Here is a 15,863-nt window from a genome sequence, read left to right on the forward strand (position 1 = left end):
CCTTTCCTCCCTCCCCAGCACTCAGCCCCCCGGGCCTCCTCCCCCTGCTCCTCCTCCTCCTCAGCCCCTCTGGGCCTCCTCCCCCTGCTCCTCCTCCCCGGGCCCCCCTCCTCCCCTTGCTCCTCCTCCCGGGGCCCCCCCTCCTCCCCCTACTCCTCAGATCCCCTCCCTCCTCCCCCTGCTCCTCCTCCTCAGCCCACCCCCTTTCTCCCCCCCACCCACCATCTCTCTTCCTCCACAGAAGAAGATCATGATCATCATCTGCTGCGTGATCCTGGGCATCATCATTGCCTCCACGTTCGGGGGCATCTTTGGGTAGACCGCGGCCCTCCCCATCCCCCCTTCGGACCGCCCACGACAAGGAGGTGCCAACAGCTGCTGCTAACGCGGGGCCCCTGGGGAAGCGGCCCCACACCGGGGCCCAGAGCCCCCCCCTCGTGCTCGTGCGCCCCTCCCCCACCCCGCCACAAGGGCTGGCCCCCTCCCAGAGCAGCTGAGCCATGTCATGTGCATGATCTCATTGTAACACTGTGTGTGTCTGTGTGGAAGGGGCTGAGGGCCTCGGGGGCAGGGCCGGGCAGTGGGGGCAGGGCTGGGATTCTGGGGTGGAAAGGGCTGTGAGAGGAAAACCAGCCAAGGGAAGCGGAAAAGGGAAGGGGCGGCCACGGGCCCAGGGACCCCCAGGCCTCCCAGAACTCCCCAGACCCCCCTCTGACCCCGCCCATCCACCCCAAGCCAGGCCCACCCTGGGCTGAGCGCCAGGCCTGAGTGCCCTCGCCCAGCTCAGGGCCGCTGCCCCCTCCCACAAGCCCCAGGCCCCTGACCTCGGACTGTCCCCTCCCGGATCGAGTCCCACAATGGCCAGAACCGGGTCGGGGCCCCTTGGTGCTGTTGCCCATTCTCAGGGAGGGACCAGCGAGGTGACACTGCTGATCACTGCCAGGCTGGCACTGCCCAGGGTTCAACCTCCGACCCTTTCCGGCTCTCCCAGCCTCTCGCTCATGTCCGTGAGAACCCAGAGAAAGACGGAGAACATCCAAGTCCAGCCCCGAGGCCTGCAGGGCAAACCCCCCTCCGCCCCTCTCCCGGGGTCTTGTCCCCCTCCCCTTGAGTTCCTGTGATGGGGAGGGAGTGGGCAGCCGGGCCTGGGCCCTCGGGGGGCAGCGATGGAGCCCTCCAGTCGCCCGCCGGTCCGGCCCCTCGTTCCTCAGCCCTCCGGGTTGGGGTCCCTGCGCCCGTGGATGTTGCATGTACAGGGCATGCTCCCTGAGCCCCAGGCTTCACTGTGCCCTCCCGTACCCCTCCTGCCTTCTCCCTCGCTTGATGTGCCTTGTGCCAGGTCTGACGGGGGTGACGTTGTCGCAGTATTCATCAGCCAGCAGGGGGCCCTCCTCCCGCTGCTTGGGACTTTGGGGGAGTCCAGAAACAAAATCCCCACTTGGAGCTGCCCCTGCCCCATTCCTCCCTCCTTCCTGTGGGTGCCCTGGCAGGCACAGGCTCCCGGGGGTGCCCATGCTCCTCCGGGAGTGGCTGTGTGTGGGTGTGAGTGTCTGTTTGTGTGTGTGTATGTGTGTTGTACATGTGTACGGTACATCTGCGCCCGCGTGCTCGGTGCCCTCGCCAGGGCCCGCCCAGACTCCCTGTGCCCCTGCCCCCCAAGGCTTCGCTCCGGCCCAGTGACTGTGACCACTGTCCTGCGCTGCCCCTCCCCTCTCCCTTCTCACCAAAGCTCTTGGTGCAACCAGCTGCCCATTTTGTGAAATTTTTATGTAGAATAAACATTTGTATCTGTACCGGACAGAAGGCTCCGGCTCCTTTCCTCCGTTGCCGGGTCCTGGTCTCCTGGGCCCCCAGAGTCTGTGGCCTGCATCCCATCCTGCCTAGGGTGGCTGAGGGGGGTTCTCCAACGGTCGTCGAGGTGCTCGGAGGCTCAGGAAAGCTGGGCTCCCCAGGCTGACCTGGCAGACCAGCAGCTGCCTGAGGGACGGGGCCCAGGCAAGGGGCTGGCAATGGCCTGGAAGGAGCCCGGGCGCCGGGGCAGGGGCTCCCGGGCTCCTCCCTGCTCCAAATCCTAGGCTCTGACGTCAGTGGGAAAGCCACCGACCCTTTGTTGAGAGTAGAAATGGCAAGCCATGGTGGGAGGCAGAGGGAGCTTCTTCGGCTGTGGTCCCTCGCTTCTCTCCCCCCCACAACGCCTCCTTAACGGGTAACCCCACCATCATTTCCAGCCCGCACCGGCCCATCTGCCACACGCCTGCTCCCCTGACATTCTGGGAGCACTCTCTGCTCAAGAACCTTTACTAGCTCCCAAGCCCTCAGCTTGCCATCTGGCCCCACCCTGTCCCTCGGCCCCTGTTCTAGCCAGACTGACCTCCCCCAGTTCTCACACCACCTCCCGGCTCCGGGCTTTGGCCCCCACCGGCTCCGGTCTGGAAGGCCGCTCCTCCCCAAGCTGCCGTGCAGAATGCTGGGCTCCTCCGAGGGACAAAAGGCCCTTTTCCCTGTCACTTCCCCCACCCTCAGTTACTACTCACATGTTCTAACTTCTGGTCCCTGGAGTTCTGTATCCCCACAAGGATCTGGTTTTACTTTTTAGGATCCTGTAAATACGGGTGCTCTCCCGCCTCACTTGGAATGTAAATGGATCAAATATAAGAACTCCAGCTCCCGTAAAATACGTCCCCACACACATGCGTACTGACAGCTGAGACCCTTACCAGACTGTTTTGGAAGTTTAAGTCCCTCCCCAGTGGAGAGGGGGGTGGAGAAATGGGACAGTGACTTACATCCACATTTCTCCCTGGAGTCTTTGGCTCCTCACTGGTGAATAAACCCCGGCCCAACTCCTGACGCTTGCCAATTAACTGACATTTCCCCTGGTTTTTGTTTTCCCCAGGCCAGAGTTCCATCTGAGCCCAGTGGTTAGAGCAAGGGGGGCCCTCCAAACTAATGTATTTCATACTCTTTCACACACTCTGCATCCAGCAAGACCGAGCCCCGGGAACCCCAGGATCCCTGAAAAGGAGAGCGTGGGTGACATCAGACATGGGACCTTCCCCAAAGGAGGAATGAAAAGGGGCGAGAAACCTATCAGCACTCGTCTCATTTCTAAATTTCTCCAATTCGCTGCGCCCTCATTCCAAAAGCATCAGGGAGAACTCTCCTTTCCTGTGATTCCCCCAAAACACTCCAAGGAACAAGACTCCAGCACCAGTCTCGTTTTTGCTTCCTTATCCCCGGATCTAGCACAAGACCTGACAAATGGCACAACCTGAACCCTGGGCCCTCATTAGAAAACAGTCCACTGCTCCCTTGGTGTCATTAGCCCCTCTGGGGCTGCAAGCTGGGCTCTGCGCCCCACTTCCCTCAAGGAGTCCCACGCATCCAAACTCCCAAGCTACCCACCAGCAGCAGGAAAGGCACAGGCCAAAGCAATTGCTCCAGGCCGGCTGGCATTTTTGCTCTCCTCCTGTGGGCCTCTTGCCACGGCCTCTTCCCCTTTATCCCTGGTTTCCTCAGCCCTCACTGCTTACCAAGAAGCAGGACGGCTCAGTGGGGAAGAGCCTGGGAAGTTGGGTTGATGCTCCCACTGCCCACTGACCCAAGCTGTCTCTGGGCTCCATGAGCTGGAAGTCAGGTCAATGACATGGGAAGTGGTCAGTCTCCTACGGCTGCCCCAGCACGGACAGGAAACACAACATCCACTTTCAAGAATGTCTCACTTTTGCCAAGTTGTATTTTATTCAAAAATAAGATGAAACAATCCGAGTCTTCTCTTGCAGGAACCTTGCACTACCCAAGCCCCCCCACCCCGTGCCCAGGATGCCATTTCACGGCGGGGCGGGCTCTTGCAAACACAAGCCCCGGCCCAGGAGCAGACCAGTCCCAGGCCTCCAGCCCCACGCACTCCTTGGCAGAAGCTAGAGCCAGTCCCCACCTCCTGGGTCAGCAAAGTTAAGGCACAAATGGAGAGCCACAAGCCTTGGGGCTCCAATGGCGGACTTCTGGGGGCCACAGCCGCCGGACCATGGCAGACAAGCAGCAGATGAGCGGCCCAAAGGGCAATGGGGCCGAGCCCTGAGCCGGGTCCAGAGGACGCGAGCAGCTGCTCAGAAGTGAGGCCTCCGTTTGCGGCCCGTGTAACGTGTGTCAGCTCGCACCTCCCTACAAGGGGAACAGGGCGTCAGAAGGGAAATGAATAGAGGAACCCATGGGAGGCCAAGGTTTACACCCTAAACCACTGAAAGCACGAGACCCAGGGGGAGATCCAAGGTCCAGCATTGGGGAGGCCGTCTCCTGAGCCAGACAGGGAATGTCCCTGGCCATCTCTGTCGCCCACATCCTGCTCCCTCTCCCCCCCAAGGCTGGGGGAGCACGTGGGTGGCATCCCTGAACTCCCCACCTGGCCTCGGCGTATTCCAGGATTCACTAAAGGGGGCTGTCCTGCCTCTCTGCCTTCACCCCTGAACGCACAGCCAGATCTTCTACACACTTACTTGCCCTGCCGTCGCCGCCGCTCCTTCTTCTCCAGTATCCAGTCCCGGCTCTTCTTCAGCGACTTCCCCTTTGCTGTCTTATACCGCAACCTGGAGGGAAGAGGATTTGTGAGCTAAGGGGTCACGTCCCCTGTCCTACCCTCTCTAACACCTCAGCAATGATCATTCTTTCTCTCTTCTCCAGGTGCCAGTGGCGGACGGCACACAATGGAGCGTGGGCCAGGAGGAGCCCCACTCCCTCAAGGCATCCTCTTCTGGGAAGGGCCCTTTGGGCCCTTCAGCCCCCAGCCAGCCCTCCTCGATCCCTGCCGCCTCCTGCCCCTCAACTCCAAGGCCGCCTCTCCATGAAGCTGCCTTTGTCTCTCCGCCAGGAATGATTCTTCCCTCTCCTCTGACCTCAGAAATTACCCTAGACTCTAGAAAAGCTGTTAAAAGTCGGGAGCAAGAGAAAGTTACACCTGAATGGGAGCCAAGAGGCCGGGCTCAGTCTGAACGGCCCCAGAGCCGTCACCTGAGCATCCCCCACCCTCCTTGGGCCTCAGTTTCACCACCTGTAACTTGACAGGGCTGTGTTCTGACAGCCTAGGACTCCGCTGACAGCCAGGAGGGCTGGTGGAGCTCTTGCCCTCAGACCAGGGCCACGTCACCCCAAACCCCAACCCCAAGATGGGCCAGGCAGTACCCACTGAACAGCACAGAGGCACTTGAGTGTCTGAGGCAGGAAAACGCGGCCGCTGTGGCTAAGGGCGGCCCCGACGAGAGTCCTCCAGGGATGCTCTTGGTCCCTTGCCCTGGCTGCTGGGGGCAAGCATCCCAGCAGCCCCATGGCTCAGAGACGCTCAAGATGATGGGCAGCCTGGGTCTGTGCGGCCACCCATCAAGACAGGGTCGGAACGTTTTAGGGAGTGAGCCGCACAATCCAGTTTCACTCCCTTCACTTGTCCCAAGTCTTTTCTCTCTCTTTCCTTCCTTCTTTGGGCCCAACTGTTAACGATTCTTAATTCTTTTAAGCTATTCCTGGCCATAAAGGGCAGGAGGGGAGAGCAGTTGAAACAGGGAGTGAACACCAGACCCCACAGACTTTTCCCAACACAATCTCACTGTTTAAAGTAAAACATGGAGAGGACAGGGAAAGCCGACTGTCTCTCCAAGCTTCCTGCCCCAAAGGGGACTTCCTCCACTCTGACCATATAGTCAGAGCTCTTCAAACTCCATCTCCCTCCTCCCCAGGAATTGCCCAAATCAGCCAGGAAAGAGGCTGCATCAGAAGTCTACCTTTCCTTGGAGAACTTGGACTCTTTCCTCTCTTGTTCATCTCCACACTCAGTGCCCAAGCCCTGCAAAAAGAGTCAAGGTCAGAAGGCAGGGACAGCCTGGTAGTGGGAAGGGCACCAAGCACACCAATCCAAACACTGTCCCTGCCCTGGGTTTGAGGCCGGCCTCTGCCAACTGTCCAGCTCCAGGCAAGTCATCCCCCTCTGTGGGTGGGCCCCTACTTCTGGGGGTGTGAAGAAAGCAACCCCTCTCCCCCCATACACACACATCCACGAGTTTCTCAGAGCTAAACCACCTGAACTTAACAGGTTTGGGCCCATCTGGGGTACCCAGAGACAAGTCTGACAAAACAAAATATAAAACCTCCCCTTGAGTGACCCAAAGGACCAGGCTCTGGCCATGCTAGTCATTGTGGGTACCCAGCAAGCACTCTCCAGCTTCCCAGCCCGCCCTGTCCCCTTTCTTCAGACAGTGAGGGGACTGAGGTGCCATGTAATCTGAACAAGAAGCTCTTCCTTACCGTGGGCAGCACACCCGAAGGCCCAACAAATAGACAGAGGAAGAACCTGAAGAAAAAGCACATCAAGGAGGCAGTCTTGATGAACTAAGTGCCCTCATTTCCCCTAATGTTCCCTTAAGCTGGCGCCACCCCCACCATGTCAAACACACCAGCAGCACATGCCCATCTGGATGGCCTTTCTCTCCACCCCACCTCCCCAGAGGCAGGATGACAACCCCAGACTCACTTCTTAGCTTTCGTGCTGTTGGGGAAGTCCACTACCATTCCTCCAGTGAAGCCGGCCTTCATTGCCTGGGTTGTGATCAGCTCCAGCTGTGGGCAGAGAAAGCCCCCCCAGGAGCAGGCTTCAGGAGGGGCCCAACTGCCCCGGCCCCAGCCTCTCCTGAAGCTCTCGGGGCCGTCAGATGCCTCTGGCCCTCGCCAAACCCGAGTAGTAGGAACAGAGGAAACCTTCCCTGAGCCGCCCCAAGCCAGAGAGCTGGAGGAGCCACAGACGAGAGTGAGTGTTTCACAACAGAGACAGTTTCCCTGCCTGCCTCGTACCCTCTGCACCAAGGACCGTGTCCGCCACGTAGGAAACACATAACAAAGGTGTGCTTGCTTCCACTGTGGGAAAATGACCTGGGCACCTCACAAGGCTCACCAAGCTGCACAGGAGGAGTCTCCCCAGGACATCCTGTGTCCACACCACAGAAAGAACCTTAACTTCCCACAAGCTGCCCCTGAGCTCCACGAGAGCCGTCCCCAGACCGAGGTTCGCGCTCGGACCTCACAGTAAGAACAAACTTCCCCACCCCACAAACAAGAAGTCAGGTCCATGGCCCCACATAGGGGAAAAGTCCCAAATCCCCTGGAGTTGCTGCTCTCCTCTGAAGGCCTTTGGGACCCACGTCCCCTCTAGGCAAGGAAACTCTTACAGAATTATGGTCAACAAGTGCTCAGGCCCCAGTCTGGACTAGGGAAGGGGGCCACTGAATTCTCATCAGACCTGGAGAATGCAGAGATCCAAGACTAGCAAAAGGAGCGTTCCTCCCCCTTCTAACCAATCACTGGTGGACCGAAGTGTCTCCAGGTCCCCGACCCTAAGCCTTTCACCAACACTCAAAACTGAGGCATGAAGGAAAGGAAAAATTTGCTAAGTCTTAGAAAAAAGGTTTTCAGCCTTTTCAACGTTAGGAACCAAAGAAGCCTAAAGGTTCCTTAGAATAATGAGATTTTTAAGTATATGAAATAAAATCCATAGGATTAGTTAAAATAAAGATGGTGCGAGATGGAGAATATTCCTTTCAGATATGGACTGGACAAGACAGCCTCTAAGGTCTTCTTCCACCTCTCTGATGCCGGCCATCCCCTCGCAGTTTGAACCCTGGCTCCCTAGCTCGTCCCATGGCAGCGGACTTACCTGCTCAGCATTCTCTGGATACAGCTGCAAGACCGCTCGAGCTCCTCGGGCCTGCAGGAGAATGGACATGGTGGGTCTCTGGCCAGCCAAGGGGCTGCCTAGGACAGCGGAGAGCCCCAAGGCCGCTCCAAAAAGCCAGGAGAGTGCCTACTCACCAGCGCAGAATAAAGGGATGAAAAGAAGCGGTGCAGGCGCTTGGCGGGGTTGTGCATCCTCTGGTCGGCGTTGCAGAGCCACTGCACAGCGGAGATGCTGATGGAAGGGCAAAAGGCATCTTCAGGAGCACGGCCAAGCCCCGCACGCTGGTCCACCCCCAGCTCACTCCCCACCCCTCCCTCCCTGGATCCAAGAGGGCGTGGCCTCCCCATGCCCCAGCGGAAGCTGCTCCCTCTCCATCCCCCGGTCCCATCCAATGATCCTTCTCCTCGAATCTGAGCCTGGTTTAGTGGCTCCTGTCACCTCTCCCTGGACCTGTTCAATTTCTACCATTTAACCCAAGAATGCCCCTGAAGGTTAATCCCTGAAGGCACAACAAGATGCTTTTTCTCAGCCCCCAACCTAGCCAACCTTCCACTGGCTTTTGCAAGCTGCTTTTCATTCAAGGGTCTCCTTAAAATAGTACTCTTAAATAGACCCTTGAATGAAAAGCAGCTTGCAAAAGCCAGTGGAAGGTTGGCTAGATACACTTGAACTTTTAAACAGGCATCCCCTCCTCCTTAAAATGTCAGAAAGTTAACATGTAACTTTCCCCTCATCTCTTCTAATCTCTTTCCCCAAGAAGTCATCCCTAGTGGGGAGAGGTGGCTCAGCATCCCTGACAAGACCCACCTCTGAACTTCCCCCTCAGCTTTCTCCCCATTTCACGTCCCAATCCAAGGTCACCCATTCAGCTCATGCTCATCTTGCAGTGATTTTTGCCCCTCCCTCCACACTCCTCTCCCCCAAATCACACTGCTGAAATACCAACTCGGACACGTGGCATCTACTCATGGGTCCTTTTCTAGAAGCTAAGTTCTAAAAGGACTGTGGTCGGCCTTGAAGTTCTGCTAACACAGCACCACAAACACAGGTAGGTGCGAGATCTCTCCAAATCCCTCAAGGATCAGGGAATCTCCAGAAGCTAATGAGGGCCCAAGGCCTTCCTGCCTCTGGGCCCGGAGCTCTCCCCACAGCGCTCAGCTGCCGCGGGCACTCAGGTTAACCGTCCCTGCCCCAATGGCAGCGACCCCGCTTACCTGATACAGCCATCGAATGAGCCCGGCCGGAAGGGAATGCCCTGACCCATGTCCCCCTTAAGCAGGTCTCCCTCCACCTCTCGATCCACAGCCACGTCTGCCAGAGAGACGATCCCAGAGGTTGGAGCCAGTCCCTGCGGCTGCCCATCCCCCCCACCCCCCACCCCCCAGGGCCCACTCACCCAGCATGGCGGAGCTGATGTCAATGCCCACCCAGTAGTGCCCCTGCTCCGAGATGAAGTCGCCACTGAGCCCGGAGCCGCAGCTGGAAGGCAAAGCGGGAGGAGAGGTCAGGGAACCAGGGCCGGGAGGAGGGCCCGGGAGACCTCCCAAGAGAGCCGCCCTCTCACCCGACATCCAGCAGGAAGCAGGGCTGGTCCTCGGGCAGACTGAGCAGCTCCACTGCCCGCTCCGACATCTGGGTCTGGATCTCAATCATCCGCGAGCTGGAGGAAGGAGGGGGGCAGGGACCCCAGCCTGGCTAACGGCTCTTGGCAGCAAAGAAGGCCCGGCCAGACCCCCGGCCATCCCTGAACAGACCTTCTAGCGATATCACCGTAGTCATCCCTCCCACGGAAACCCCAGTGTAACCTAGGGCAAGACCGGCCCGGGGCGACTCTCCGCCTGTGCCCCCCCCCCCCAGATACTCCCGCGCCTGCCCACGCCCATCCCCCACCCGGAGCCTGCTCCTGCGCCTGCCCACGCCCATCCCCCACACTCCTCCCCTCCCCCCCAGCCTCTCTCCTGCGCAGGGAGCCCCTGGCCGGGGTCAGGGGCCCTCAGCCGAGGGACCCATCGGTGTCCCTCGTGCTGCACAAAGGCCCCCGTGCCCTTGTCAGGGGGCTCTCCCAGCGCTCGCAGAGCCCACAAACAGCGTGGTCAGGGACCCCAGCAGGGGAAGGGGCCGCCGAAGGCCCCAGGCCGCATCCCCGCCCTCTGAGGCCCGGAGCAGCCCACGAAGTCATGCACGGGGCGCCCACGCCGCGCTTGGAGCTCCCGAAAAGCCCCGGGGCAGGTGCCCCCCTCTCCCCCTGCCTTCAATTCCTTACGCCACAGACACCCACCCCACGGGCCACCGGGAGACCTCCCCCCGCTCATCGCTCCCCCCGATAACTTAATCGCTGGGATGCTGCCCCCTCCTCTCCTTTTGCCCCCACATCCACCCTGAGGGGGTGCGCTGCGATTATTCCCATTTTACAGCCAAGAAGACTGAGGCCGGTCCCAGGACGAGCAGACGCCGGGCCCCGCCCCCTCCCGGCTCCCCAAACTTCCGCCAGGCCCGGCTCCTACTTGTGAGTGTACTTCCGGGCTTCATCCTCGTTGTAAAACTGCGGGGGAGACAGAGAGAGAGAGAGGGCGGCAGTGAGAGGGGGGTCGGAGGCAGCGGGCCGGGGTTCGCGGGAACGGGAGGGGCTCACCAGCTCAGGGGGCCCGCGGTGCTCCGGCCTTCGGCCGCCGCACGCCATGGCTACACTCCACGACTCCCTTCAGCGCGGCATTCGCGTCATCTCCCAGCGCCGCCTTTAGGGCCCAACCGCCGCCTCGGAGGCTTAAGTTGTGTCATCTCTTCGCGCAAGCGCAAGCGCACTGGAGCCCTCCTGGGCCCGCCCCTTCCTGAACCGTCTTCCTCCTCTACGCGATTGGCCCTGAGGAGAGCTCGTCAGGTAACCCTGCCCGTCTCATTGGCCGGCCCTTCCGCCTCCACCCCGCCCCGCGCAAGATGGCGGCCCTAGTGGGCCGGCGGTGTCCCCAGCTGTGGTGGCCCGCTGGGCGGAAGGCGGCCCGGGCCAGCTCGGCCGGCAGAGGCGGCCCCTGGACCGGGAAGGAACAAGTAAGCGCCGGCCCCTCCCGGTACTCGCGCACGGCGCTGTACGACCTGCTGGACGTCCCGGTCACGGCTACGCAGGCGCAGATCAAGGCAGCCTACTACCGGCAGAGCTTCCTCTATCACCCGGACCGCAACTCGGGCAGCGCGGAGGCGGCGGAGCGCTTCACGCGCATCGGCCAGGCCTACGTGGTGCTGAGCAACGCCGCGCTCCGCCGCCAGTACGACCGCGGCCTGCTGGGCGCCGAGCACGCTCAAGTCGCCGCGCACGCGCCCTCCTCGCCCCGGCCCCGGCCTCCCGCGTCCGTGCACTCCGCCTACGGCCCCCAGCGCGCGCGGCCCGCCCCCGGAGGCCAGCACATGTTTGACTTCGACGCCTTCTACCGCGCGCACTACGGGGAGCAGCTGGAGCGCGAGCAGCGGCTGCGGGCGCGCCGCGAGGCCATGCGCAAAGCCCGCGAAGTGCGCCAACGCTCGGGCCTGCGCTGGGATGAGAGCATGCTCCTGGGCCTGATCCTGCTGCTGGGCTTCCTGGGCTTGTCGCACCGCAACTAGCCGCGCGCCACCCGGGCCTCGGGCCGCGGGGGGGGCGCGGGGTCCCCGAGCCAAATGAACCACGTCTCAATGCATCCTCGAGCTTCTGTCTTTGTCATCAGTCCCAGGCCGCAGCCTCGGCCTCTGCTGCCATCCCTGGGTCCGTGTGGCCCCGCTGCAGTTGTGGCCAGCGCCTGCTCGGAAGCAGCGGGCTGAATCGGAAGACCCCGGGGCCCTTTCTGTTTCTGACATTTTACTGGGGCGGAAGGTGCCAAGGAAGCCGTGGGTGCTTTCTCTCCTGGCCAGTATACACAATAAAAAACGTATTCTCGAGCACCGACTGTACTGCTCACTAGTTGACTGCAAGCGGTGGATGCTGTGCAGGCTGTGCCCACGGCCGGAGAAATGGCACAAAACGGGGTCCCACTAAAATGCAGAAGGGATGGGGAACGGGGAGGATGGGACAGGCAAAGGATGAGCCAAGGATTAGGGTAAATGGTGGCTCAAATGTCCGGCTCCACAGTTCCCTGCAAAGGTACCTCTGACATTGTGAGATGTGGTGTTTGGGTTTGAGTGGAACACTGAAAATGTAGGGAAATTACTGCATCGATCCAAGCAGGTGAGTGCCGTTTGTTCAGTAGTGGTGGTGGAGAAGGAGAAGGAATTTTAATAAACCAAGTTTTTAAACAGGAAGGACTGAATGGGGGTTTATGCTCCTGACAAATTGTGGCGTCAAAAGAAGCAAGATTAAGGGGAATGATGAGTAGGCAGCTGGATTTTCAGTGGGGGGTGAAAGTAGCTTAAGTGATGGGTTTGGAACTTGGGAGAAAGGTCAAGAAAAAGATTTAGAAACCATCTGCTTAAGTGTGATTGAAGCCCTGCAAGTAAGATCAAAAGCTGGAGGCCCAGGACAACCCCTCCTGAAGCTGCTAAGTATCGTAGAAGGAAGGAGTATTCAGAGGGAAGTCTTCTTTGTCCCCTGGGAAGAGGAAATGGAGGCCTTTACTGACTTTACTTAAGCCAACCTGTTCCGGCCTGGTTTGGAAGAGGGACAGATCTCAAATGCAGCTGAGTTAAGGCAGCATTGAGTATCTGTCACTGTCTGAAAAGATGGAGTCAGTGCAAAATCAGCAGGGTTTCGTCCGAAACAGCTGTTTGTCTGATCAGAAGATTAGTTCCCTTGTGGTTGCATTTCAATTCCCTGTTCAAGCCTGTGTCCTTGGGCCCTTTCTCATGTGTCAGACTGCTCTGGCCTTTTAAATATCCCAGGCGTCTTGGACAAGACGTTTTCTGCTGCGTTTTTGGCCTTACCTTTCCTGGGTGTCTTTGGATGTCCTTCCTATGTCATGTGCCTGTCCCCCAGCCCAAGGACAGGCAAATAAGCATTGTCTTTTCCAGTCCTGTGGAGTGGTAGAGATTGGGGATAACATGACAGTCACTTAAAACAGCTCGAGATTTGGAATGGTGAAGGTTAAAATTGGCCGGCTTCGGCAGCCAAGGTCACTCAGCTGACAGAGACAAGGTGGGACTTGAATATCTGGTACCTCTAGAAGGCATTTCTGAACCCAGAAGGATTGTCTTAATGCTATAAACATTTCTTGCTGCTTTAAACATTTCTCCAGAATAGGATCATTCCTCTAATCTCTATACTTGAAAACATAAGGTCCAACTTGATCTAGTCTGTTTTCCCTGTCCCTTGGTGCTGCCCTCCCTCATTTACCTCAGCTCTCTCTCAAACTGGATCCTCACCCTGAAATCAAGAGTGTGGTGCGACATCGACAGCTTCTCCTGTTAAATGCTCATTGTCAGTTGTAACAGCAGCAGCTGGCGTTCATAGAACGTTCACCTCAAGGTTTATGAAGCACTTTCACTACAACCCGCTGGAGTGAGCAGCAGAAGTAACGGTTGCCTTATTTTACAGCTAAAGAAATAAGAGTCAGAAGGTAAAGTCACCCAAACAAGTGTCAGAATCAGAGTTTGTGAGCCAGAGATTTCCTAGTGTTCTTCCCAACACTCCCTGGGACTGATGGGGTGAGAGAGGAGTGCCCCTAAGAATGGGAGCATAGCACTTCTCTGATTTTCTGTTCTCTCTGTGAAGCCCAGAGGCCTTTGCCAAAGTGCTGTAGCCATGGACTCGTTTCCCAAAGTCACCATCCAGGCGCTGTTTCTAAGTGATGTTGCCTGGGCCCTTCCTGTCCCTAGGATCCTAAGAGCAGCCCTGGCAGACTGAACATTCCCAAGAAGAGCAGGGTGTCTCCCTGCCCCCTTTAGCCTCAAATTCTACCCAATAGGAGGGAACAACTGGCTTGAGAAGAAGGCCAAAAGCTAAAAGTGCATTTCCTCACAGGGTCCTGGGCAGCAGCATAGTCAAATTCCCAGGCTCACTATCCCACCCACCCCAGAACACAGATTTTGGAAGAGAGAAGTAGCAATCTTTGTGTTGTCATCCTAGTTAAAATTGCAGTCGTTCAACAGTTCCAAGCAGGCACCTAACTCTGGCCCAGAGACTAAAGTGGTAGATGTACTCTGACCTTGGAGTTTCCATTCTACGCATATAATACTTACGTGGGGAAGCCAGTACAGACTGGAAGCAAAAGAAATGCAGCGATGGGAGGGATGAGACAACTGGGGAGCACCTAGAGGAAAGTGATGTTTGCACAGACCAGTGAAGGGCCCTGGCTTGGATCAGGGATGGGGCACCACTGGGTAAAAATCCCGAGGTGGGAGGCAAAATGTTGTGAGACCAGGCAGTTGATTAATTTGGCTGGTGGCAGGTATTGTGTGAGAGGGAGGAATGCGTGGCCAGATGTCCCAGGCCTGGCCATAGATGCCAACCAGGAGTCTGTATTTTATACCAGAAGCAATGGGAAGGCACTGAGCTTCTTGAGTGAAGAAGTGACAGATTGTACTAATTAGGGATGTCACTTTGGCAGCTGTTCAGATGGCAAGCAGAGTGGGGGAGAAACTGAGTCCACAGAGACCATCTGGGAGGCCACTGTGGTGGTGCATGCAAGAGACGTGAGCAGAGAAGGAAGGACGGGCTGGGGCAGTGGGGAGCATGGTGCCAAGCACCGAAGGAGGGTACGGGGTTCTGGGGGAGCCTGCCTCCCACCTCCTCATGAACTGGTTAGAGTCAGATTTGGAGCTGGCTGAGTCAGAAGGAAGCCGGATCCCCATTTCCTTTGGAAGCTCCGCTCCCGAGTCACTGGGTGTCTTTGGCTGAATCCTCCCACTCTGGGCCCTCAGGACCAGCCAGTCTGAGATCATTCCCCACATTCTTTCCCTGGAGGTTTAAAGATTGATGGTTCATTCCTTTAACCAGGCATCCGCATCCTTCCTACTGCAGATCAGATTTCAGCTTGCTCTTCTTTCCATGTCACTGGCCAATAATACGATTCATTTCAGTTCAATGTGTTCCAGACACTGTACTCTGCTCTCCCGATGCTCTCCTCCAGTGTCTCAGCCTGGCATGGAGGAGACGCCCATGGATCATAAACAGCCGGTGACTTCTGTCTCCCGAAAGAGAAATGCTTCGAGTATAGCCTGAACACCAAGTTCAGAGAGAGTCATTCGTGTCGGCCAGAAGATGCCGGGGTCTTCAGCCACCACTACTCCGACAAGGGGCAGAAGTCCCAGGTTGGGTCCCAGCTGCCCTTGGACAGCTCAGCCAACCTCATCCAATGGGGATAATATTGTCAACGATACTTCTTAAAGTGGTGATGAAATAAAATTCTAAACCATAAAGTGTTATACAAATGTGACCTGTTACTGAAAGTGCTGATAAACTAATATGGAAAGATTGGAGAAAGAGGGATTGGGTGATGGAGCTTAAAGCCCGGGAAGATAGGTTCTGTTCTTCCTGTCTATTTCCCTTGATGTATGTATTTCTTATGGAGAGACAGCCTCATTTCTGTATTTGTAGCCATGGTGTCTTGCATAGTTCCTGACACTTAGACACTTAATAAATACCTATTAACTGAGTAGAAGCGGACAGCTGAATTGATTAGTTTTGGTGGGGAGGGCCAGCATACTCATTCTTGTCCCCCTCCATCCTCTTCACCCTATTTGGGTGGGTACCACTGAGTAGGGTAGAATCTAGACCTGGAAAAAAAAAAAAATCAAGCACCTTCCCAAGCTGTCTCACCCCTAACCACAAGAGGTCTAGCCAAGGTTTGGCCCATGATCCTTCTGATCTCGGAGAATGACGACATTCAGGAGCTCCAAAATTCCTTCTGGAGTCCAGAAAAGCGGAAGATGTCCAGAAGCTTCCCGTCTGGCCTAGCCAGACCAAGCAGCCATATCCTGGCCGAATGTGGCGCATTCATTACCATCCTGACTCGGTCACAATGCCTCTTTTTTTGCCCTGCCCTGCCTGTGTGCAAGCGTGCCAACCCCAATATCTGAACTAATGCTTAGCGTCACAGATCATCTAAGGCTTTCTGGGAAGGGTCCTTAGCCAGGACCCTGAATAGCTCCAGTCTCTCCAAGTCACTTAGTTGAAGCTGCCCTTCTATCTTTTCCATCACCACCTGGGAGGGGAGCCACACCCCCTTCCCAGCTCTACTCAGTCAGGACT

General features: G+C 57.5%; 3 protein-coding genes and 1 non-coding gene across 4 annotated transcripts in view; 2 read left to right on the forward strand and 2 right to left on the reverse strand.

Moving 5' to 3' along the window:
- STX1A (syntaxin 1A) overlaps positions 1-1,798 on the forward strand; it is a 35,806-nt gene extending 34,008 nt beyond the window's left edge. The window contains exon 10 of the mRNA XM_031967946.1: positions 242-1,798. Coding sequence (XP_031823806.1) covers positions 242-319 — 78 coding nt within the window. The 3' untranslated portion in view covers positions 320-1,798. The remainder of the gene's footprint in view (positions 1-241) is intronic.
- A 1,918-nt stretch (positions 1,799-3,716) lies between these two features.
- BUD23 (BUD23 rRNA methyltransferase and ribosome maturation factor) lies at positions 3,717-10,511 on the reverse strand. The gene is made up of 12 exons (XM_031967947.1): positions 10,347-10,511; positions 10,219-10,256; positions 9,279-9,374; positions 9,111-9,193; positions 8,929-9,025; positions 7,849-7,945; positions 7,694-7,744; positions 6,518-6,603; positions 6,292-6,337; positions 5,772-5,833; positions 4,497-4,586; positions 3,717-4,164 (listed from the first exon to the last, which is right to left on the reverse strand). The coding sequence occupies exons 1-12, from the start codon at positions 10,392-10,394 to the stop codon at positions 4,110-4,112; spliced, it is 849 nt and encodes a 282-aa protein (XP_031823807.1). The 5' UTR covers positions 10,395-10,511; the 3' UTR covers positions 3,717-4,109.
- LOC111720831 lies at positions 5,203-5,334 on the reverse strand. The gene has a single exon (XR_002770328.1).
- Positions 10,512-10,648: 137 nt separating the features above from the next.
- On the forward strand, positions 10,649-11,308 carry DNAJC30 (DnaJ heat shock protein family (Hsp40) member C30). Its single transcript, XM_031968749.1, has one exon. It carries the CDS (start codon positions 10,649-10,651, stop codon positions 11,306-11,308), a length of 660 nt encoding a protein of 219 aa, XP_031824609.1.
- The last annotated feature ends 4,555 nt before the right edge of the window (positions 11,309-15,863 follow it).

This window comes from Sarcophilus harrisii, chromosome 4 (genome assembly GCF_902635505.1).
Source record: "Sarcophilus harrisii chromosome 4, mSarHar1.11, whole genome shotgun sequence".
NCBI classification, from domain to species: Eukaryota; Metazoa; Chordata; class Mammalia; order Dasyuromorphia; family Dasyuridae; genus Sarcophilus; species Sarcophilus harrisii.

Coding starts and splice junctions, on each gene's coding strand:
- BUD23 (XM_031967947.1), bottom strand. CDS start 10,394: ATGGCGTGCGGCGGCCGAAGGCCGGAGCACCGCGGGCCCCCTGAGCTG. Junction 9,026..9,110: donor CATCAGCTCCGCCATGCTGG/GTGAGTGGGCCC, acceptor TCTCTCTGGCAG/ACGTGGCTGTGGATCGAGAG. Junction 7,946..8,928: donor TCATTCGATGGCTGTATCAG/GTAAGCGGGGTC, acceptor CCCTTCCATCAG/CATCTCCGCTGTGCAGTGGC.
- DNAJC30 (XM_031968749.1), top strand. CDS start 10,649: ATGGCGGCCCTAGTGGGCCGGCGGTGTCCCCAGCTGTGGTGGCCCGCT.